At 51.9% G+C, this 21,765-nt stretch overlaps 6 protein-coding genes and 1 long non-coding RNA gene across 10 annotated transcripts; 4 read left to right on the top strand and 3 right to left on the bottom strand.

Annotated features, from left to right (window-relative positions):
• The first annotated feature begins 79 nt into the window (after nt 1-79).
• LOC4814564 (uncharacterized) lies at nt 80-2,295 on the top strand. Its single transcript, XM_001355065.4, has one exon. The coding sequence runs from the start codon at nt 222-224 to the stop codon at nt 1,686-1,688; it is 1,467 nt and encodes a 488-aa protein (XP_001355101.3). The 5' UTR covers nt 80-221; the 3' UTR covers nt 1,689-2,295.
• On the bottom strand, nt 1,778-3,616 carry LOC6901723 (uncharacterized). Of its 2 annotated transcripts, XM_015186588.2 has the most exons (3): nt 3,228-3,616; nt 2,723-3,159; nt 1,778-2,625 (listed from the first exon to the last, which is right to left on the bottom strand). In XM_015186588.2, exons 1-2 carry the CDS (start codon nt 3,588-3,590, stop codon nt 2,761-2,763), a joined length of 762 nt encoding a protein of 253 aa, XP_015042074.2. In that variant the 5' UTR covers nt 3,591-3,616; the 3' UTR covers nt 1,778-2,625; nt 2,723-2,760. The 2 variants fall into 2 exon arrangements, with proteins under 2 accessions (XP_015042074.2, XP_002134391.3); XM_002134355.3 differs by having other exon boundaries at nt 1,778-3,159.
• On the bottom strand, nt 3,594-5,507 carry Usp39 (ubiquitin specific protease 39). Of its 2 annotated transcripts, none has more exons than XM_002134356.3 (4): nt 5,371-5,507; nt 5,258-5,311; nt 4,034-5,186; nt 3,594-3,974 (listed from the first exon to the last, which is right to left on the bottom strand). In XM_002134356.3, the coding sequence occupies exons 1-4, from the start codon at nt 5,390-5,392 to the stop codon at nt 3,719-3,721; spliced, it is 1,485 nt and encodes a 494-aa protein (XP_002134392.1). In that variant the 5' UTR covers nt 5,393-5,507; the 3' UTR covers nt 3,594-3,718. The 2 variants fall into 2 exon arrangements, with proteins under 2 accessions (XP_002134392.1, XP_015042075.1); XM_015186589.2 differs by having other exon boundaries at nt 5,258-5,308; nt 5,371-5,495.
• Nucleotides 5,508-5,589: 82 nt separating this feature from the next.
• LOC117184962 (uncharacterized) lies at nt 5,590-6,503 on the top strand. The gene is made up of 3 exons (XR_004470440.1): nt 5,590-5,767; nt 5,831-6,015; nt 6,087-6,503. It is a non-coding gene; the product is annotated as an uncharacterized lncRNA (long non-coding RNA).
• A 305-nt stretch (nt 6,504-6,808) lies between these two features.
• LOC4814533 (L-xylulose reductase) lies at nt 6,809-7,928 on the top strand. The gene is made up of 2 exons (XM_001355067.4): nt 6,809-7,375; nt 7,440-7,928. The coding sequence occupies exons 1-2, from the start codon at nt 7,068-7,070 to the stop codon at nt 7,858-7,860; spliced, it is 729 nt and encodes a 242-aa protein (XP_001355103.2). The 5' UTR covers nt 6,809-7,067; the 3' UTR covers nt 7,861-7,928.
• A 919-nt stretch (nt 7,929-8,847) lies between these two features.
• htk (AT-rich interaction domain hat-trick) lies at nt 8,848-21,745 on the bottom strand. 2 transcript variants are annotated; one of them, XM_002134358.3, is made up of 5 exons: nt 20,645-21,745; nt 19,214-20,570; nt 11,024-16,282; nt 10,676-10,954; nt 8,848-10,603 (listed from the first exon to the last, which is right to left on the bottom strand). In XM_002134358.3, exons 1-5 carry the CDS (start codon nt 21,254-21,256, stop codon nt 10,410-10,412), a joined length of 7,701 nt encoding a protein of 2,566 aa, XP_002134394.3. In that variant the 5' UTR covers nt 21,257-21,745; the 3' UTR covers nt 8,848-10,409. The 2 variants fall into 2 exon arrangements, with proteins under 2 accessions (XP_002134394.3, XP_033240126.1); XM_033384235.1 differs by having other exon boundaries at nt 10,676-10,951.
• shop (sulfite oxidase) lies at nt 16,969-19,177 on the top strand. Its single transcript, XM_001355068.4, has 2 exons — nt 16,969-18,242; nt 18,308-19,177. Exons 1-2 carry the CDS (start codon nt 17,321-17,323, stop codon nt 19,138-19,140), a joined length of 1,755 nt encoding a protein of 584 aa, XP_001355104.3. The 5' UTR covers nt 16,969-17,320; the 3' UTR covers nt 19,141-19,177.
• Nucleotides 21,746-21,765: the final 20 nt, after the last annotated feature.

Raw genomic sequence — 21,765 nt, 5'->3', positions numbered from 1 at the left:
TTCGCTACATATTAAAGACATATTGATTTAATTATCAGCAGCGCCACCTGACATTAGTCAGTTGAATTAGTCGGTATGATTACGGTATATTTTTAAAATGAGACGGTATATTTTAGTATATTTCTGAGGGTCGGTTAAGCCAATATTTCTCGGAAATCGTTCTTTTTTTTACCTTACCGCCAAAACGTCCAAATAAAATATAACAAATAAACAGGATCGAAATGTTAGCGGGCGTACTCATCGAGATTCGTCCCTACCTAAACTGCGGCCAAGTGTATATCCAGCTCCATCGCAATGACGCCAGCAACATGCGCGTCGTCATCCTGGAGCAGCGAATCTACATTGATGATGCCGACCGTGGAACAGGGAAATCCATAGACACCGAGATCATGCGAGTAAACGAGTTCGACATGGACCTCAGCAGCCTGTCCGGCTTCCTCTTGAGCGGCAAAAACATGAGCTTTCGCTTTAGTTTCAACAGAATAGCCGTCGCTGTCCTTGACAAACGCACGGTAAGCGTGCCCATGCAGCCGCTGCTCCTTAGCTGCTGCGAGAATGAATCCCTGGCGATCCAATGCGTTGGCTGCCAGGCAGAGGTAGCCCCGCGGCGCATCTACACGCGCCTTCGTGAGTTTCCCAATTGCATTGTGGATCCGAATGAGTTCTTTTGCCACGGCCACGACCATGGACATGGACATGGACATGGACAGGACAGGCCACACAGCCTGTTGCCGGGCGAGAAAGACCTCTTCTACGGCCTCAACAACGTGATCATACGGATGGTCAATCTGGCCAAAATTGTGAGACGTGGCGAGCACTTGCATTGCCAGCGCTGCATGCGTTTCCTGGGCATGGCCATCTTCAATGGAGAAGCGGCCAGACTGTGGGCCGATACCGTTCGCTGGCTGCCGTCAGCTCAGAAATCAGACGGACTGCCGCCGGCCATCCGTCACTTCTTCCAGTTTTCCACCATGACGGAGCTGGTGTTGCGCCTGCTCAACAGCCTGTGGCCCCATGTGTTGCCATCGATAAACCTCACGGGCAGCCGCGCCGTTCTGTACGCCTCTCCCACATCGCAGCAAAAGCAGTATATGCTCATCCGTGTGGTGGAGCCGCAGCTGAGAGTGCTGCGGCGCATCAGTGGGAAGGCGCCCGTGCTGCGCGGCTACTATGCCATCAAGCTCAGCTACGGCATCTACGAAGACTGCCAGGAGGAGCCGCCGGATATCCTGCAGCGCTGGCAGGCCCACCAGGATGTCTCCCAGTTTGAAATCTCTCCCAAAATGTTCATGGAGCTGCGCCAGCGCCTCGACCGCAACGCCGAGTACCAACCCATGGAGTGGCGCCGCAGTGCGATGGAAGAAAATCTCGTCCTTACGTACTTCATATACGAGGACGAGGCTCAGCCGGGTGGCAGTTACGTGGCTAGTGCGAAGCTTCCAAGCTCATACAGTAGCGACAGCGATGACGAACAGTCGGATCCAGGCAGCGTTATGTTCGGCCGAAAGCGCAGCCCAAGTATCAGACGTGCCATATCCCTGCCGAGCGTGCTCAATGGAGAGTCCAACCGCCAGCGTCTGCTTAATTGGCTGCTAGAGTCGCGCCTGAATGCGGCCAAGAAGGAGTCTGGCCGCCAGCGCTTGGCAGAGTTGCAGCCGAACCTGAGCGACGCCTCTTCCTCAAACTAATTCTCGTATCCTCTCTTCAGACAGAGTGCAGAGCAGAGCTTATGTTACTCTTACTTTCGTTCTTTGTGTTAGTTTAAATAAGAATTTAATTTAATTTGTAATATTTGACGCATTTATTTAATCTTTACAAACATTTTTCTCAACAAGTATTAGCTAGAGGAAGTAGTGGAGGTGGATGTAATGCTAGTCCAGCTGTAGTACAGTGCGTTTCATGGCCATGCGACCAGTGGCTGTGATTTCTGGATAGATATTTGGTTTTGTTTTTGGCTGGAGTGCATGTCCATTCATGCCTCCTAACGCCGTGAAACGCACTGTACTATGCATCAAAATTGTATATATGGTGGAAAACCACAAACTAAAATTCAAAACAATTAAGTTAAGAAAATAAATACACACATTAATTCATTTAATGAGTTTTTGGAAAACAATAAGAGAAAATAATATTTTTGCTAGTTAAATTAAAATAAAAACCATTAAAAAATGATTCAAATAATGTTTTGAGCAAAAATCAAATCCAAAAAAATGACAAACAAAATTGCACGTCACAAATAGTATCTGAATGGATAAAAACTGAAACGATTGTTGAATATATTTGGAATATACTTTATAAAATTAATTATATTTTTCCTATATTTTACAACGAGATTTATCTTTTATATCGACAAAAAACTTCTGTAAACTTTGAATATGATATAATGCGAGTAGTAGAGGTAAACGATGAAGGATATGAACGAGGATTAGAAGCGGGCGACGAACGGGCTTGAGGGCAGATCCATCCGAATGAGAGCTCTGAAGCGCAACCCGCACTGTCCGCCTGCCTGCATGTGATTGAAAACGCTTTTGGGTAATCTCAACTTCAGCTTCAGTTATAAGCGAAACTCATACAGAGACTCATTCATCCAAAGAAAGAGAGGACAAAGGCTGGCCAGGATCAAGGCTAGCAGACGGAGGGAGAGACATGCCGAAGATCTGATGTATTGATTATAGACCAAAACGAATTTCGTACATAATAAAGAAAGTAACCCCATTCGAACCTTGAGTCCTTATTTCCTTGATTCCTCGATTCCAGGCCTCACTTGGCCAAGCGCCGCATCTGCTTCGTCTGCTCGCTCATGGCTATGTGGGCGTTATCCGCCTTGTTGATTAGCGCGTCCAGTTTGTCCAGATCCGAGTCTATGCGCTGCTGCTTGGCGGCCTTGGCGGCACTGACCTCGGCCGCTGTGGGTGGGTGCCGTGGCTGCTCTTGGACAGGGGCACGCTCTTCCTGGGACGCGGCTCCCTCTGCTGCTCCTGCTGCTGCTGCAGAGAGATCTACGGACCCGGAGCTGGGTCGGGCAAAGATGTTGGTGAGGCTGCCGCAGGCCGTCTGCTTAAATCGGTTCAGTCTCTGCTGCGTGCTGGACAAAATGCTATTCAGTTCGCCCAGCTTGCCGCCGACATCTCTAAGCGCTTCGCCTTGTTGCTCCAACAGCTTTGGGCGGGCAAAGAAACCGTAGGGTGTCGTCAAGCGTTCGTGGAGAGGAGAGTTCAGGGACTTACCACTGCCTCGGCTGCATCGTGGTCGGCCTGCTCCTGCTCGAGGCGGGCTTGGAGTCTACGATCAAACTCGTCCTTGTCTGGCGCCTGCAGGCCCAGCAGCTCCGCCCGCTGGCACTCTTGCTCGTAGCTGTTCTGCTGCTGCTGCAATTCGGACATCTTGCTTTCAAACACTCTGGCAACCGACTGGCAATAACATCGATTTTTTTTCCTTGCGCTCAATCCCAGGGCCAGTACCCCGTGCCCTTCTCCCCTTGGGAATTGTGGGGGCGCCCAGGCATGCGCACGGCTGACCATCTGATGGAACAGCTGAAAGCAGCAGCCACAAGGAAAGATAGAAAGACGGAGCACAGGGAGTAGAATCATAAATCGAATAGAAATACAAGGGTTTATTATAGTCTGGTCTGTCTGGACTATAGCTTGTATTATAGCTCGTGGTATGGAGGTATTTTCAGTACAAAAAATAAACTAGAAAGGGACCATGAGCGCTTGGATCATGAGGGATCCGAACTGCGCTCGTAGATCTGAATGTAGGACTCGGTGAGGGTGATCATCTGGGGTAGGATTTCGGTGACATGCAAGTCCTGCATCTCGTACCACTGCCCGTTTGCCTTGTGCAGTATGTGGGCGCGATAAGTGCCCTTCTTGGGGTCACCGTCGTGGACAATGTTCGCCACCAGATTGTATTTGGTATCCTTGACATCCTTGTCCCTCTGGCGCATGCCCAGAATGTCACCAAAGTCCACGTTCCTGGCGGGAAGAGGGGCAGAGGTCAACAAATACTCCACGAAATCGCCAGCGATACTCACTTGATGGGAAAATTGACAATGGTGGGATTCTTCTCCAAGAAGAACGTGTTCTTGGTGAACCGCTTAATGTACAAGATAATGAACTGCGGCAATCGGGTGATCTCGAAGCGTTTCATGAAGTTGTCCTTGTAGGTTTTGTACTCCTTCTCGGCACTGCCATTGAACTTGCCCAGCAGCTGGTAGAGATTCACTTGCGGAATGATGTTCTCGCGGAACTCGTCGGTGAACAGAGGTGGCGGCGGCAGGTCGCAGGTGAGATAGATAAAGTTTGTGTGCTCCACCTGATCCTGGTACTCCTCGGTTGCGAGCAGTTTCTCCTTGGCTGCATCGTCCAGCTCTACGGGCGGCATTTTGCGCGTAAATATCTGCATTTCGCCGAGGAAGATGTTATACAGAATGGAGGAGTTGGGTTGCTTGTTGCCCTTGAGGGCACGATGGAGGGTGTTGAGGAACCAGGAGAGAAAATCAATGGGATCGCCCTGCTCTGTTATTTGAAAGCGCTTACTCGACCACAGCACCACCGCCTGCAGCATTTCGTGCGGCGAGACGTGAGCCTTAAAGTTTCGCGGATTCCACATTTTTCGCATCAGCTCGCCGAAGCGCTGCACCAGGGTGAACATCGAGTCGCCCGGCGGCCGCTTGATCTTTGCGTAGCTCTGCTCGCGCAAGAAGTAGTCCCGCAGGGGGCCCACGTGCGAGAGCGCGTGCAGCACCACGTTACAGTAGTCGTTGGCTTTGATGTTGTTCAGACCGACGACGCCGGGCAGATAGAGGATGCCGTCGACGGTGCGCGACTGCTTCGGCAGGACGAAGTCGAGTTTGCTTATTTCCTGCTTGGTGAAGGTGGGGTTTAGCACGTATTTGATGTCGTCCAGCGACGAGTCGATGATCTCGTAGTTGTCCGGCAGGCAGTAGAATCTCAGTGTGTGGAGATTGAGGAACACATGATGCGCCTCTCCCACCGAATGCGTATAGGCGTGCGTGTTGGTGCCGCGTCCCTGGAAATACTTGCCGCACACCAAGCAAGCGTACACATTAATCCGTGTCAGCGAAACGGAGCAAAGCTTCTCGAAATCAAAGTCCAACAGATTGCGGTTGATCGTGTCCAGGTAGGGACACACCCGATACTTTGGATTGAACACGGATGGCGTCTCTGCATGGTGGAAAAGAGTATAAATGATTTACCATCATGTTAGGGCTGTTCTGTTGATCAAATTCTCTTACCATCGTCTTCTTGCATATTTGCCGGCCTGTTGTCCAGCCTGGGGCGCTTAGCTGCTAAACATATGGAATGCTGTTAAGATTTTTCTAGATGCTTGGGAAGACATGTTAACTACCTGTGGATTTCGTTTGCGCCATTTCTTGCCGTTGTTTTGTCAAAAATGCATTTAAATAAGAATTACAGAACTTTGTTGATAGCGGTGTCCAGTACTGGAAAGCGGCTGCCGGTAGCAAGGTTGCATGTGCTGAAAATATCGATTCATCGATTGAATGCATATCGATATTTAAAACGATTAAATATTTAACGATTTAACATGTCATTTAACGTCAAATTCACGTCAGGAAGAAGAATAACAAAAATCACATCAAATTCAGGTCACAAGGAAGAAAAACAACAAAATTTTCGTCGAAAGAAGAACATACCTTGACTGGAGAGTTGGGGAGGGCTGGCCGGTATCCAGGAAGAATATTCATGCCGTGGACTATGAGCCGATCTCGCATTGCATTGACCGGGTAAGATTAGCTGAGGCTGCGGGCGGTAGAGGATAGTCCTAATCCTTCTTTAACTTCTACCAGATCGAAGGCAGAAGTCACAGGATCAAGCGTTCGCTGGCAAATGCCCTAAAGGTCAGCTTGTTGGCTAACTCTGGACATTGCCATCGAGGGCTCTGGTCTGCGGTGGTACCACCAACTGTGACAATGTCCACGATGAGGTCGACTGCTGCAAGCGGCCAGAAAAGTTTTAGTGTCCCATCAACAAGGTGAGACAAGATATCTGCCTAAATGCTTTAGCTAACCATTGTCATTATTAACTGTCTGTATTGATTTTTAGTCCAAAGTAACATCAGAAATGACGGAGGAGGACTGCTCGGGCTGATCCTCGTTCATGTGCTGGATGATGACCACATTGCATGAATCTCCGTCTGGAGTACTGGGGCCGTGCCAGGCGGTCGCCCAAGTTGTGGGTCAGATTGAAGCGGGCTGCGATGCGGCTGCCATCGGAGAGACGCAGCTGGACCGTCGTCATGGCCGACTTCTCGTCAAGGCTCAGTCTGCCTTTGGTATGCTGCTCCGGCAAGACCCGCACAGAGCCAAAGGATGACCAGGGTTCGGATCCGCTTGCCCTCAACTCTCAGCAAGGTGCCCTCTAACCTCCAAGGCGTCTACGGTGTTTTATAATTTTTAGGAACTCTACTCGAACTCTTGTCCTTACAAAATTTCTTTAATTAAAAGACGGTAGTGATACATATTTGGACATTAGCCGAGGGTTTGAGTCTTGATTTCTTTTGTGAATGCCGCGGTCTTCTCTGTCGTGATCGGACTTGATACTTCAAACAGATGAAAAGCATACAATCACATATTTTTGTGAGAAAAAGCCAGCTGGGCTTGATGACCCCGGGATCTAATCAAGAAAGTTCGTGTGCGACATGTTCGGTGTATGAACTGGCACATCTCTATATATACTGTTAGTGGTTAGTGTTAGTAGATGAAGCCAGGGCAAACTTTAAGAAGTATCGCCTGGCGTAGAAGACAACTTTAGATATCGCTTATCGGAAAAAGGCGGCTCTATTTATACATTTTTATAGCTGGTCGGGCTGGTTGATTAAAGCTGCTGAGAGAAACTCTGAGTTATTTTAAACGACCTTAAACGCCCTACCGCAATCCAAAGCTCTCGTCTTGGCAGAGCTTTGGCCAGCAGATTAGAGCGATAAGGTGTCAAATAGTTCCAGTTCTTAATACGATCTCCGTACACACAGAGCGAAACTTTCCACAGCAACGCAACTAGAAGCTAGAGATCAACAACACGTTCATCATGTGGGCCGATCTCAAAAACAAGGTGATTTTGGTGACGGGCGCGGGTGCGGGCATTGGCCAAGCACTGGTCAAAGAGCTGGCAGGCGCAGGAGCCACGGTCATAGCAGTGGCCCGCAGCGAGGCCCAGCTCAAGGAGCTAGCTGCCTTTGATCCCAAGAACATTCAGCCCCTGCAGCTGGACCTGGCCGAGTGGCAGCCGGTGAGAGAGGCCCTGGCCAAGGTGCCGCTCTTGGACGGACTGGTGAACAATGCCGGAGTGGCCATCATCAAGCCATTCGAGGAGCTCACCGAACAGGACTTTGATACGTGAGCGGACAAACGAACGAGATCTCTGACAAAAATACAAATTGCATTAATTGTTCGCTTCTAGCCACTTTAATGTGAATATCAAGGCCGTCTTCAATGTGACCCAGGCCCTGCTGCCCAAGCTCCGCGATGGAGCATCCATTGTGAATGTCTCCTCGATAGCGGCGTCGCGCTCGTTTGCCGGACATACTGCGTACAGTGCCACCAAGGCGGCCCTCGACTCGCTGACCAAGTCATTGGCCCTGGAGCTGGGTCCACGTCGGATACGAGTCAATTCGGTCAATCCCACGGTGGTGCTGACCAAAATGGGGCGTGACAACTGGTCGGATCCCGGCAAGAGTGGACCCTTGCTGGCCCACATTCCGCTCAATAGGTTCTGTGAGGTGCAAGAGGTGGTCGATGCCACTGGCTACCTGCTGAGCAACAAGTCCAGCTTCGTGAATGGCCATCACATTCTGCTGGAGGGCGGCTATGCCGTATCCTAGAGACCATCCATCCGCCAAAAATAATTTCACTTGCGTTTAAATAAAGCATGCAATTTATTTTCTATATATTACGTGTGGTATTACCCATTTATGGGGCTTAATGGCGGTTAATTTTAACATGCAAATATTTTATATATATGTTTCGCACAGCTTTGAAAGTTACTTTTCGTTAGTTTAGACTTAACTTCGATACAGCAGACACATTTATGGGTAAAATACACCAAAAAATATATATCTATCTTTATACATATATGTACGATCGAGGGTATTACTGAGTGCAGGATATTGAAATTGAATATAGTTTCACGCAAGTCCTTTATGGCTTCATAGGGTGATTCGATTCGATACGATTTTGTGGCTTTTTGAAAATGTTTACTTTTTGCCGAAATGCAAGCAACTTTCCAAACTCTTGGCTTCTAAATAAATTATACCAAAATATATGCATATATATGCATATCTATATATTTAAGTACATACATATATAATCTATTGTAGGATTCTAAAATTTCACTCAGCTGTTTATAATCTAGAGATCTAGAAATCGGCACGGCACGTTCCTATCTCGTAAAGATAGGAATGTGTTCTGCTACACGTACAGTACAGATAAGCAATCGGAAATCAGGCAAACGTTGGGGGGGACCTAACTCTGGACCATCCATAGTATTCTAATTCGGGGGGTGCCACAGACCGAATACCAACTAAGTTGGCACCGTGTCGACACGAATACCAAATTCTATGAAAGTTCTCTCTTGTCGACCCATTAATGAAAGCTCATCATCAAATTATAAAAGGGCGCAGACACCAAAACGTGTTTCTTTCATTTTTAAAAATTATGTTCGATGTATAATGCAAATTTTAAGTAAGGGGAATCCAGTCCTACAACCTTTTTCCTTTTTGTCATATGTACATAGGAGTATCTGTGTTATGCCCTTGCAAACTCTTGAGCTTAAAAACTCACTAAACGATGGAGTTTATAATTTTATCCACTTCCATAGCTGCTGAAAAACAGTATTTATTATTGTATTTGCATAAATTCAGATGAATTTCATTTACAACATCTTTACTGGTCGAACTGGAAGGTACATATATGTACATAAATCATTGAATGAAATTAGTAGATCTACTTTTTTGTATCCTCCTATCGTTTTTGGGTTTATTTGGGCTCTGCAATGCAACGAAGACTCTTTGCACTGTGCAGTGTTCAGAATATTTAATATTAATATTAACTCTCTCATACTCTCATGAATTTAGTAGTCTTTTAGCGCAGCAGGGCTATATAAAAGTTTAAATAATATATTTGCAAATAATTATAATTCATGGCTTACAACATTCTTACTTATATTCTATTAAAAAACTTTTTGTATCTCACAATCCATAAAAAAGCGGTGAGGATTATTGGATACACATACATGTGTATGGGCTTCTTAAATACTAATGTTTATATTTTGTATATATTAAGAGTTATAATCTTCTTGCTTTCATTTCAAGTATGGGCTTAGCGCCATATATTTCATTTCGGAGCCACTTTAACGTTAATGTATCAGCAACAAAAGATTGCTGAATCAATGTGCATTACGTATGGGATATATATATTATTACAAGACTTAATTATCTTACTTTCTAAAGCTTTCAAGTGTGCATTTTGCATTCATTTTAAAACATCTTTTTTGCTAATGCATTAATTTTAAAATGTGCTTTTGGTAATACCCTTCTTTCCGGGTATATTATTATCCTAGAACCTTTAATAATTCAATCAATAATCGTATTGCCAGAAATCAAATATTGCTTTGTTTACACACAATTTGCAGAGTTTTCTCGGTTACGGTTTAGACGCAAAAAAAACATTGCAAAATGAATGGCTATATATGGTTTTTAGAATCGAATTCTCAGATTATAAATGTGTGTTTTGTATGCATTTGTTTGCAAAGTGCCTTCTGGTCGGAGATGTGCATACATGTTCATCAGATTAAAGCAATCCTAAAGCGATTTTATAATGAGCAATCAAATATTACCAAGTGTATGTACAATCGTTTGTAAATGTTTTCTAAAACATATATACCCATCACGGAGTGTCCGTGCTTGCCTATAAATACACTCTTATATGTACGAATATTTTGCTACAGCATTTTTGTCATTGAATCAGATTTCATTACAGCTTAGCAAAGACAAACAACTCGAATCAAAAAAAAAAAACCTTTGCTGTATCAATATCTAAATATATGAAAATTAAATTAAATAGAATATACCCTAGATTCCGGATGCATTGGAATATATGTGTCCCCAACAGTCCCTTACTTATAATCAGCCATACAAATATGACCGAGTGTATATACAATTTGTAAATATATATATTATATATATTTATATATATGTATCGTTAAAACTATCCATCCAGACTAATTTGTTGGGGCAATTCAAGCAATGATTCATGAATGTCGCTCCTTCTTCGAGTTTCTAACCTCCCCCTAAGTGTCTCCCTCCTCCTGCTCCCGCTCAAGGAGGCGTTCGCGTTCGCGTTCTCGCTCCCTTTCACGCTCCCTCTCCGACCATCAGGTGCAGACTTTTCCTTGCGTCTGGCCCTGCTGCTGCTGCTGTTGCTTCTTCTCGCGCTCGCGGCGGCGCATCTTCTTGCGCCTCCGATCAATGACCGCCAGCTCGCCCTTGATGGTGTTGTATGCCTTGCGCAGATCCTGTATCTGCTTGCGCAGAATTGTGATGCACTGATCGGAGCTCAAAGAGCGATCTATTTGGGGATGGATTAAATAAGATTTAATAAGAGACTGCACATATTTCGGCGGAGCTTCCTTAGACTTACCCAATTCAACCAGAAAGTTGTACGGACAAGGTCGGACGCCCAATTGATTGCTTGAAGACGGTTGCTGCTGCTGCTGTTGCAGCTGCGGCTGTTGCTGCTGTTGTTGATGCTGTTGAAGCTGCTGCTGTTGCTGTTGTTGCTGCTGTTGGGCATTGGTCAGAGGCATCAACTGCTGGCGTCCACTCTGGCGTAGCTGCTGCTGCTGTGCCGACTGCTGTTGCTGTGTCCCCAAGTTGGACACCAGATTGTCGGAATTGTCATCGGTATCCGAGCCCGCTGCTGAATGAAAATGTATTTGAGCTTGAATCAAAATAAAAGCTGCAAAAAAGCAGCCTCTGCTGCACTCACCTGTGACTGTGGCTATCGGTTTGTTACCTCTCATTCCCGATACCTGGCGCCGTCGCTTGGACAGCGACTGGAGCTGTGCCGCAACGGCAGTGATCTGCGCTTGGGTCTGCTTGCTCGGGCGCTTCCTCTTGCGCAGTGTCCCCCCCAAGCCCAAGCCCTCTAATTCGTTCTCTAGGTGCTTGGTCTTGGCCTCTTCGCTGCTCTCATCCTCCTGGCTGGCCGAGTCCGGCGAACTGTTTGCCGTCGACGGACCCACGCCGCCCAACGCCGAGTCTCCTGCGGACTGATGTGCCCCTGTCGTCCCCTGCAGCAGACCCGTGGTTCCCGGTGGCGGAGTGTCTGGCGACAGTGGAGTGATGCCTGTAATAGCCAAAGCAGAGCTCGCTGTGGCGGCCATTTGTTCATCCTTGCCGCCGTAGGTGGGCGCCGGGCTGCCGGGTATTGTCTCTTCGCACAGCAGATTGATCGTCTCGTTGTGCGGATCATTGATCAGCGGCGAGCTGGCCGCGGGCGCCGCGGTATTGGCCACCACATTGTACATCTCCTTGTTCACGGCATGCATCACAAAGGGTCGTGCCACCACGGGCGTCGCGTCGCTCGTGATCTCGGCTCCTCTGCCTATCCAGCCGCCGGTGGTGGATACGTTTGTGTTCGATAGAACAATTTCTGTTTGAACTGCCGTCGACTGCTGCTGCTGGTGGTAGCTGGAGCTGCTGGAGCGAGCATCAGCCTCCGGCTCTATGTAGGTCTTCAGCAGCAACCCACTGCCCAGTCTGTCTCCCATATCGGACGAAACAGTAGGCGGCGAGGGCGATGCCGGGCTGGAGGTGCAGGCCATAATAGGTGGACTATCCTGGTCTTGTTCCATGGGAATCGTGAAGGCGGGTATCGTTATAGAGGGCGTCGCCATCACCACAGATGCGGGTATCTCGGGCACCACAATGGGTATGCCAAAGGAGCTCAGTGTCCCCATCTTGCTCGACTCCTCTGGATGGTGCTGCTGCTGCTGATGCTGATGGAGTTTTGCCAGCGGCGGTGGCTGTGTGACAGCTGCTAGCTTCCCCGCAAACGAACTGCTGCTGGAGCTGGGCTCTCCTTGCGCCAGTTTGAGGGCAATGGGTGCCTGAATGCCGCTGTTACACAGCTGCTTGCTGCCCATCAGTTCCATTTTGACGGGAGGCGTGGGCGTGCTGATGGTCCTGTCCATGGTCTCGGCCAGTTCCTCCTGTGAGCCGGGACTCTTCTGCTCAGCCGTTGTGGTAGTGGTGTGGTCCTCTACAATCACATCCTCGATGACCAGGCGCTGCTCCGAGTCTGTGCTGTCCATGGACTCGTCGGAGAAGCCACCCACACCCACGGTGACCGTGGAGTTGGGTGTGTGCGCCGTCGGGGGGGTCCCAGCTGTGGAGCTGGCCAAGGAGAGGCCACTCACGGGCGTCTTGCGCTGCTGAATGGCACACTCTAGCTTTTGGATCGTTTCGCTTAGCTCGTTGTTCTTGGCCGGCATCGAATCGAGAATGGACTTGGTCTCCGGACTGTTGGTGGCCGGTCCCGGCCTGTACAGCTCCCCCAGCAGGGGTCCCGTCTGGATCTTCAAAGGCTCACTCAACATCTTGAGCGCCTCCAGCTTGGAGCTGGTGCACGGCTCTGGTTTGGGCAAAATCAAGGGCGTGGCCTCTATATCAGGCAAGAGCTTGGGGATCATCATAGGAGTGCCTGTGCCTGCGCCTGCGCCCGTGCCCGTGGGTGGAGTGGCCTCAGTGTGGGGGTGTGCCGGTGGCTTGCTCTTGTTGTTCTCCACCTCCTCCTTCTTCTGGCTAATGGCTTTGAGGACCTTGTCCGCTATGGAGCTGGTCTTCTGCTCGTACTTGGCCGCATCCAGATCGAACGGAAGGCCCGCTGCTCCTGCCAGCAGAATCTTTACATTCTCCAGCTTCTCCAGCTTGTTGTCCTTGGACTCCCCGGAGCTGTAGCCGCTGCCCTCGTTCGAGGTGCTCAACTCAAACACGTTCCGGGTCTCGATGAAGGGGCTGCCCACGACAGTGGGTGGCGGTGGGGGCTTCGTCTGAGACTGGGGCGGAGTGCTTAGCTTGGGCGAGGCTGCCACTTGGCCGCTAGTGGCGCCTCCTCCTGTGGGCGGTGTTCCTGGACATATAAGCAGGGGTCCTGCCGGTGGAGCGGTCGCTGAAATGGGGGTCGTGGGTGGCTGCAGGGCATCGGTTAGAGCTCTTGTTGTCTCCTGCACGGTCTGGGCCAGCTCCTCGTTCAGGGCCATGATATTCAGGTTGAAGCTCGGCGACTTGCGCAGCGCATCGAAGGGCGTGGCATGGTGTCCGGGCGTCAGTTGGCCAGCAGCCGAGGAAGCAGAGGAAGAGCCTCCTCCTCCTCCTCCTGGTGGCGTTATCAGCTTCTGTTGCATCTGCACGAGATTGGGTGTGGCTGTGGGTGTGTGTGTGGCCGTGGCTGCAACCACTTTTACAGTCGGAGGCGCCTGTTGCTGCTGCTGCTGCTGCTGTGGGATGGCAGGCTTTTGTTCCGGCTGTTCCTTTTCCACTTTTATGAGCTTGGGCTTCTCCAGCACCAGACTGGCCTCCTTTAGGGGGGAGCCACGCTTCTTGGATTTGCCTGCTCCCAATCCCGCAGCTGCGACAGTTGCCGCTGCCGCTGCTGCTCCATGGACATTGGGCGGCAGCTGATGCTGTTCCAGGCTGTGCTGCAGGGCCGTGGCCTTGAGAGCTTGCTTTCTGGCCGCAGAGCTAACCACCACAGTGGTACCAGCACCAGGCGGTGCTCCGGCTCCTGCTCCTGCTCCTCCACCAGCTGCTGCTGCTGCTGGTGCAGGTGCGGACTGCGGCGGCACCACAGTAATGACCGAAGAAGGGCCGGCGGAGGGGAGAACTGAAGCAACGCCTGTCGCGGTGGTCGAACAGGCCGCCATGGGCGATATGCGCTTCTCGAATTCAAAGGGTTCCGTGTCCTTGAACTCGTACACATCCGAGGCCAAGAGATCGCCAAGGGTGAGCGGTCCACCGCTTGCTGCCGTAATGCTGCTGCTGCTGTATTTGGTCTCTTTGCTGCTGGCTGTGGCCGTGGCCGTCGGTGGTGTCGCGGGCTGGGTCCCAGATGGACCTGCTGCCCCGCTGCCTCCTGCTCCACCGCTGATCTCCAGCTTGCTCATGTCTGGCAGAGATCGCGTGGCGGAGCTGGAGCTGCCTCCCGAAGCACTTGAGCAAAAGGAACTGGACGAAGAGGACGACGAAGAGGGGGAACAGGCTGCCGGCAGCTCCACCTTCAAGGTGGCCACAGGTTCAGCAAATTTCTTGGCCTCCTGTCCCGTGGTGTTGCTGCTGCTGCTGCTGCTGCTGCTGGCAGTGGCTGTGGCTCCTCCTGGTCCCGCCCCCGACTGCTTCTTGAGGCTGTCCACCTTCTTGTTGGGATGTTGCTGATCCGCGGACTGAGCGGACTTCTTGCTGCTGCTGCTGCCGCTGCTGGCGGCGGCTGTGGTCATGGTGAGGGGCTTCTCCACGATCACCGGCGTGTACTTGGCCACGGCAGAGAGGCAGGGTCCCTGAGTGGATGTCGAGGAGGAGGAGCCCGAGCCCAAGGCTGAGACTGAGGAGGAGCTGTTCAGGCCAAAGCGGGCCGGAGCTATCAGACTGGTGGTCGGCTTGATATCTGCGCCTGTGTGGAAGGGCTTCACCTTAATGTCCTTGGTCTCCGTCTTGATGGTCTCCAGCAGATGGATTGAATCTGCGCTACTCGGTGGCTCTTGTCCTGCCTTCCCTGGCGTTTGCCCCGCAGCTCCTGCCTTTGTGCGCTTCTCACCGGCATGCTTCCGGTAGTCCGATGACTGCGAGTCCTCGTCCACGTACGAGTCCGTCTCGGAAGAGGCCTCCGTGGAACTGCTCTTGGCCGAGGACTCTACCTTCGGCTCTTTCTTGATGTCCCCCGCAGGCGCATGGCTCTCCCCCTTGATGTGATCCTTACGCTCGTCTATGGGCAATGCCGATGAGGAGGACGAGGAGGAGAGCAGTTGCGGCTGGAATCCCTTTAGCTCGGATCGTATTTCGCTGAGATCGTAGTCGCGTCCCTTGGAGGTGGCGGCCCCACTGCTCATGGCCCGATTGCCAGCCGCGCGGGAACGTTGCAGCGAAGGAGGCGGCTGCTGCTGCGGTTGCTGTTTGCCAGTACTGAGGCCAGGCGCGTCTTCCTCCTCCTCATCCTCGTCGGATTCCTCGCTGGGACTTTGCTGAGCAGCGGCTGCCGTGGGCCCAGATGATGGGACACGGGACAGACGTCCCTTGGCGGTGGCTTGCGGCTTGCCAGCTGCCTTCTCCTTGGCACTCTGCCGTTTGGGCCGGCGCACTGGTTCGTCCGAGTCGGAGTCCGATTCGGAGGCCATTGAGGCGTCCGAGATGCGGATGTTGGCGCTGTTGGTCGGCCCTCGGGTGGGACGCCTCTTCATCGGCTGCTTCTGCTGATGTTGCTGCTGCTGCTGCTGCTGGGAGCTGGCCGGAGACTTGGTTCTGCTCGAATTGGAGGCTACCGACGAAGGAGTGGTCGATCGCGGTGGCATGGAGTCGCTGCGCCCACGGCCCCGCTTCGCTCCCGTGGTGGTGGGAGTCTTCACCATGGCCTGAATCAGCGAACTGGCTGTACTGAAGCCACTGGGATTTCCCGACTGGCCACCCTGCTGTCCCGCCGCCCCTGTGGGCGGTGCCGTCTTTGAGGGTCCATCCTTGCCAGGCGGCGGCTGCTTGTCGCCGCCGCCACCCGGACCTGGGGGCAGTGTGCCCTGGGAGCCAGCGCCTGATCCGGTGCCGCCGCCTCCCCCACCGCCGCCGCTGCCACTGTTCGCACTGCTGGTGCTGATCGTACGTGTCTTCTGCTTGGATCCCTTGGTCAGGTTCTCGGCAATCCGCTCCCGGGGCACCCACTCGTCGTAGCGGTTGTTCCAGCCGGTGTAGTGGACCAGGTACATGGGCACACCGCGCTGTACGCTGATCTCGATGACCTTCGCCTCGTAGGTGCTGCCATGGGAGCTGGGGGACTTCTTCTCGTGGTAGTTGACCTTCAGCTTATCGCCGATGCCCACAACAAAGTCCCCGGTGTCGATCTTCTCAACGCTGATGTCCTTATCCTCCTTCTTCCGCTTGCCGCGCTGCTTCTCGTCCGGCTTTTCCACCTGCTTTCGTTGGTGCTTCTCTTTCTTGGCGATGGTCGGTGGGGCAGCAGCTGCAGCAGACGGCCCGGGGGTAGCTATAGACATGAGTTGGAGAGAGAGAGGGATAAGATGGTCACTAAAGTCGCAAAAAATAAAGCGGAACAAATACATAACCACGTATGTATGTGTATTATTCGATTACTGGTATTTTATTCGCTCTTATTAATATCTAATCTATGTATCTACATTCCGATGCATATTAACTGGCTTATTTCTCCTATTTATATTCATTTTGGTTCATTCCTTTTGTGTATGATTTTCTTAAGCACTGGCTAAACGAGGCTGCAGCTGCTTTGCACCGGACGAGATTTTCTGCCTGCCCCTGCCCCTAACCCGACAAAACTCTCCGATCCGAAAAGATAGAAAAGAATATAAGTTTTTCCCCCTCTCTCTTTATGTTGTAATGCCCTTGAGAGAATTACTTTGGTTTAAGAGATCCTCAATCTCCCTGCGCCTGAGATTCGTACCCAGTATCACATTGCATCCACTACTAATTCCTTTTCGGCTTTTTAACATACATATCCCGTAATTAGTATTAATATTTGATATATTTATGTAGGAGCTTATGTTCAGCTCCTATTCTTCCTGCATTTAGACGGCCAGCTCGGCTATATATAATGAAGAATAATATTATGACATCAGAGAGTGCAAAAGGAATTGTAAAATTCAGCATTTGACCGGTTTAGACAGCGCTTAAGACATATCGATAGACCTGTCCCGTCGATACATTGTATCGATACTCGGAAGCTGGTGTGTGTGTACGAGTACCGCAAACAAAACGCAAAACGGGGCGACAAAAACAGCAGAAATTAGCGCTTATGCTGTCAAAGAGCTTGCTTATCAATAAAACCAACTCGCCCAAGGGGGCCTGCGGGTGCTAAGGCCAAGGCCGAAAAAGAGAGCACAAAAATATAGAAGAGAAAAACACAGGCAGCAACAAGTCGCGCGACAGCATTCGCCGGCTGCCTCCGAAGATAACATCACGGGACAAATTGAAATCTGTCTATTCTGATTGTTTTCTATTCATTTAATGTGAGTTTCTTCTGGAGGAGGCGGAGTTCTGTTACATAATCATGCGCTTGCTGTGGCAACGGGCGGTCAGGCTGCAGAAGCTGATGCCACAGACACACCTGTCTCCACATACACACGCCAGACGCCTACTGGCCACCACAACAGCCTCAGCACGGGGCAGCGGACAAGAAGAAAAGGAAAACCGCAAATGGAGTTCGCCCGGGAGCAAAGCGGAGATGTTCCTGTACAGCGCATTCTGGGCCGGCGGACTGGGACTAGGCTACTTTTGGCTGACTCAGCGATACAGTAGCACGCCAGATGAGGAGGTAAAGCCAGATGATGAGGCAGTGGCCCGGCTGTGGCACATCACGCCCAGAAAGGATCTGCCCACCTACAAAGCGGAGCAGGTGGAACAACACAATGCACCCGACAAGGGCATTTGGATCACCTATGGCCTGGGGGTCTACGATGTGACGGAATTTGCCGAGAATCATCCTGGGGGGGACAAGATCATGATGGCCGCGGGCAGTGCCATCGATCCCTTCTGGGCCATCTACCAGCAGCACAACACTCTGGAGGTGCTGGAGCTTCTCGAATCCTTTCGCATCGGGAACCTGGAGGGTCTGACTGTGCCCAATGCGGAGGATGAGCTAGGCTCGCCCTGGGCGAAAGAGCCCGAACGCCACGCCCTGCTGAAGCCCGCCTCCAAGCGTCCGTTCAACGCGGAGCCGCCCATTGGTCTGCTAGCCGAGAAGTTCTACACCCCCAACGAAATGTTCTATGTGAGGAATCACCTGCCCGTTCCCGTTCTGGTGCCCGAGGAGTACGAGCTGGAGATCGACACGTCTGGGGGCGAGCAGGGGGGGCCGCTGCTCACACTGACTCTAGCCCAGATCAAGGCCCTGCCCAGGCACACGGTGACGGCGGCCATCATGTGCGGGGGCAATCGACGCTCCGAGATGACCCACATCAAGGCAGTCAAGGGTGGGTGCTGCGGCACTAGTCCCCCACTAATCCCAGTAACTAATCGAACATTCTCTCTGCTGCAGGTCTCTCGTGGGGCGCTGGTGCTGTGGGCAATGCCAAGTGGTCGGGAGCCCGTCTCTGCGATGTGCTTCGGGAGCAGGGAGTACAGCCCAACGAGACCATGCACGTGATATTCGAGGGGGCCGATCTGGATCCCACATCCCATCCCTACGGCGCCTCCATTCCACTCTCGAAGGCCCTGGATCCACGCGGCGATGTCCTCTTGGCCTACGAGATGAACGATGAACCGCTGACGCGGGATCACGGCTATCCCATACGCGTTATTGTGCCCGGCGTTGTGGGCGCCCGAAATGTCAAATGGCTAACGAGAATCATGGTGGCCGACCACGAATCGGACTCTCACTGGCAGCAGAACGACTACAAGGGCTTCAGCCCCAGCACGGACTGGGACACGGTGGACTTTAGCAAGGCCGAGGCAATCCAGGCCATGCCGGTGACCTCGGCCATTTGCACACCGCTCCCGGGGGAGCGGGTCAAAGTGGATCCGCAGGGCGGATACATCACAGTGCGTGGCTATGCCTGGAGCGGAGGCGGACGCAAAATACTCCGCGTGGATCTGACTGGAGACGAGGGTAAGACATGGCATGTGGCCGAACTGGAGCAGGAGGATTCGCCCGATGGCCGGCACTATGGCTGGTCCCTGTGGACCGCCCGCCTGCCCATAACTGAGGAGCAGCAGCAGCGGCGCAAAGCTGGCGGCAGCGGGGAGCTGGAGATATGGGCCAAGGCCGTCGACTCAGCCTACAATGTGCAGCCGGAGAAGTTCGAGCATATCTGGAACTTGCGCGGCGTCCTGGCCAATGCCTATCATAAGGTGAAAGTGAAGCTAGCATAGATCGTCTGATCATAATAAATAACGTCATAATATCTAAGAGGATTGTCCAGAGATCTGTGTGCTCTGCACTTACCGGATGGGGAGGCATCTCTGCTCCTTTGATTGTCCGCGGAGTTGGCCTTGCTGGATGTGGCACTGCCCGGACTGATGTTGGTCTGCTGATCCTTCTCCATGCTGTTCCTGGTCACGGCTGCTGCAGTAGCAGCGGCCGCTTGCAGCTTGATCTTTGACAAAGGCAGATCCGATTCGGTGTCTTTGCCGACTGCGGCCGATGGAGTGGCAGCTGCTGCTGCTGCTCCTGATGATAATGATGATGGAGTGGCCGTGGAGGTAGTGTTACCAGCAGCAGATGCCGCCGCACTTGCTGCAGATGTTGTTGTTGAAGATCCACTTCCTACGGTGGCTGTGGGGCCTCCTCCACCAGCAGCACCAGTAGCAGCGGCAGTAGCGGCAAGGGGCATTGCTGCCGAGGACTTCTCCTCGTACTTCTCCACGAGGCTCTTGACCTTGCCCTGCTGTTGAGTGCTGGTGGCCGCCGCCGAAGCCTTGCGTTGCTTCTTGATGGGCTCCACCACCACACTCGACTCGCTGGTGTTCTCAGACTCCTCTGCTGCCGATATGGAGGCCGTTGAGGCGGCCCTGGCAGCGCTAGCTGCAGCGCTCAAAGTGGGTCCAATGGTTGATGAGGTAGCTGCTGCTGCGGCACTGGAAGAGCTGGTGCTCGTGATGGTAGCCGTCTGATTCGGTTGGGCCAATTTGCTGATCGTCTCCGTTTTGGTGGTTTCCATTGGCTTGGGCGAGGCCACCGAATTGGCCCGGACCAGACTGCGTCCCTTGCTGCGGTTCGAGTTCCGCGATGTCATCAGCATGGAGCAGCCGAGCTTGCGATGGAAATCGCCGTAGGGCTGCAGGAACTTCTTGTACGCCTGCTTTACCAGGTTCATGACGCTGACCGTGCAGGGCGCAAAGCCCAGGCGAACGGCAATCATTTTCCATTGGTTCTGGGTCGTTACGCGATTGTACCCACCGCGCTTCTGAACGGCCCGAAAGAGGCGGTACAGGTCCACGTCGCGGCTCTGGATGGAGGGCACTTTGTTCAGCGGCGTGCCCCGATCGTCCATGTACTTGTAGAGCTGGGCCACAAAGCGATCCTTCTCCTCGTGCGGCTCGTCGTCAGACGAGTCCGAATCGATCTCGCCGTCGTCGTCGCTGGTGAGATTGGACAGGCCAAAGAGGGAGTCGCGGTCCCAGTGCGGCGGCAGGACGCTGCTGTCGAGGAATTCGAGGGCAGCCTGCACAGCAGGCACATCCTGTTTGCTGGCCACCTCCCTGGTAAATTCTGTGGCCTCCTTCTTGGGCACCGTATAGTAGCGTCCGTCCTTGAAGGATCTTACCAGGTACTCATCCTTCACGCGGATTCTGACAGTGGCCTGCAAAGTGAAGTGAAATTCTGTAATGAACGGGCAGCTCTGATCTCCAGCGCGAGCGAGGAGCGAGGACTCACCTGAGCTGTGGGCGCCACCACCAAGGCGGGGAACCATTTCTCCTTGTCCTTCTTCTTGGACTCTGTCTCCACGCAGACGACCTGGCCAATGTTCTCCTCCTTCTCGTTGACCACTTCCTTGGCATCGCTCTCGTCATCATCATCCGAGCTGTCCTCATTCAATTGACCCCTCCGACGACCCCTTCTTCCGCCGACCACGGGATTGCCAAAGTGCTCCGGATGGGTCAGCGGCAGCTGATCGAGGGTCTCGCTCTCATTGAAATGCCTGCCGCTCTTCAGGCACAGGGCCGTCCTCCTCAGAGTGGTGATGTCGCCATCGTCAAAGACGACCGTGTACTGTGAGCCGTCTTGGATCTTGGCAATGGTGGCCTCTACGATCTCCTTTCTGTCTGGGTGCCGCACCTCGACAACGGCACCCACGCGCATCTGGCCGGGCGGCGCCTTGATAGCATCGTCGGGCACGATGCCCGTGCCCAGGCCCTGCTTGTAGACCACCTTCACCTTGATATTGCGCACTACTTTGCTGACTTTTGCCTCGCAAAAGGCGCCCTTATACTTGGCACTCACCTCCGTGCCCACGGGCAGGGACGGAGGATCGTCCTGTTGCTGCATAACGACAAAGACGTATTTTCAATCCGTAACGAATCTCTCAATAGATGCCCGGCAGCATCTATCTATCTATTTTGTTTGGGATTGGGCTTTTAAACTGTATGGACTTATGGATTTAGATCCGACTTTACTTATAACTGTACATGTTGATGGAAAATAAAAACGGTGCTCCTGCTTGGCGTTCCCACACCACCGACTGTTGGCCTCTCGCTCTCACGGCCCACCCCCGTAAAACAGTAATTGTAAAACGCAATTTTCACTCGCCCTATGTCGTTGCGACCTCTCTGTGGGCACTGAACTACACCCGCCAACACTTGAGAGGTTTTTTTGTTTTCTTTTAAAAAATATATTGCACTGGATTTAATTCTAATTCTAACTATTTAACATTAGTTTATGTTTTTGGCGCACGAAATTTTCGCTGGAGATGACAAGTATGATTGCCAACCATCGATAGTATCTCTGCGTGTGATTCATCGAAGCACGGTTGTAAACGATACATGAGATTCGGTTTA

The sequence above is a fragment of the Drosophila pseudoobscura genome, chromosome X (assembly GCF_009870125.1).
Source record: "Drosophila pseudoobscura strain MV-25-SWS-2005 chromosome X, UCI_Dpse_MV25, whole genome shotgun sequence".
NCBI classification, from domain to species: Eukaryota; Metazoa; Arthropoda; class Insecta; order Diptera; family Drosophilidae; genus Drosophila; species Drosophila pseudoobscura.
The sequence above is the reverse complement of the archived record's forward strand: the minus strand, read 5'-3'. Positions and strand labels throughout refer to the sequence as shown.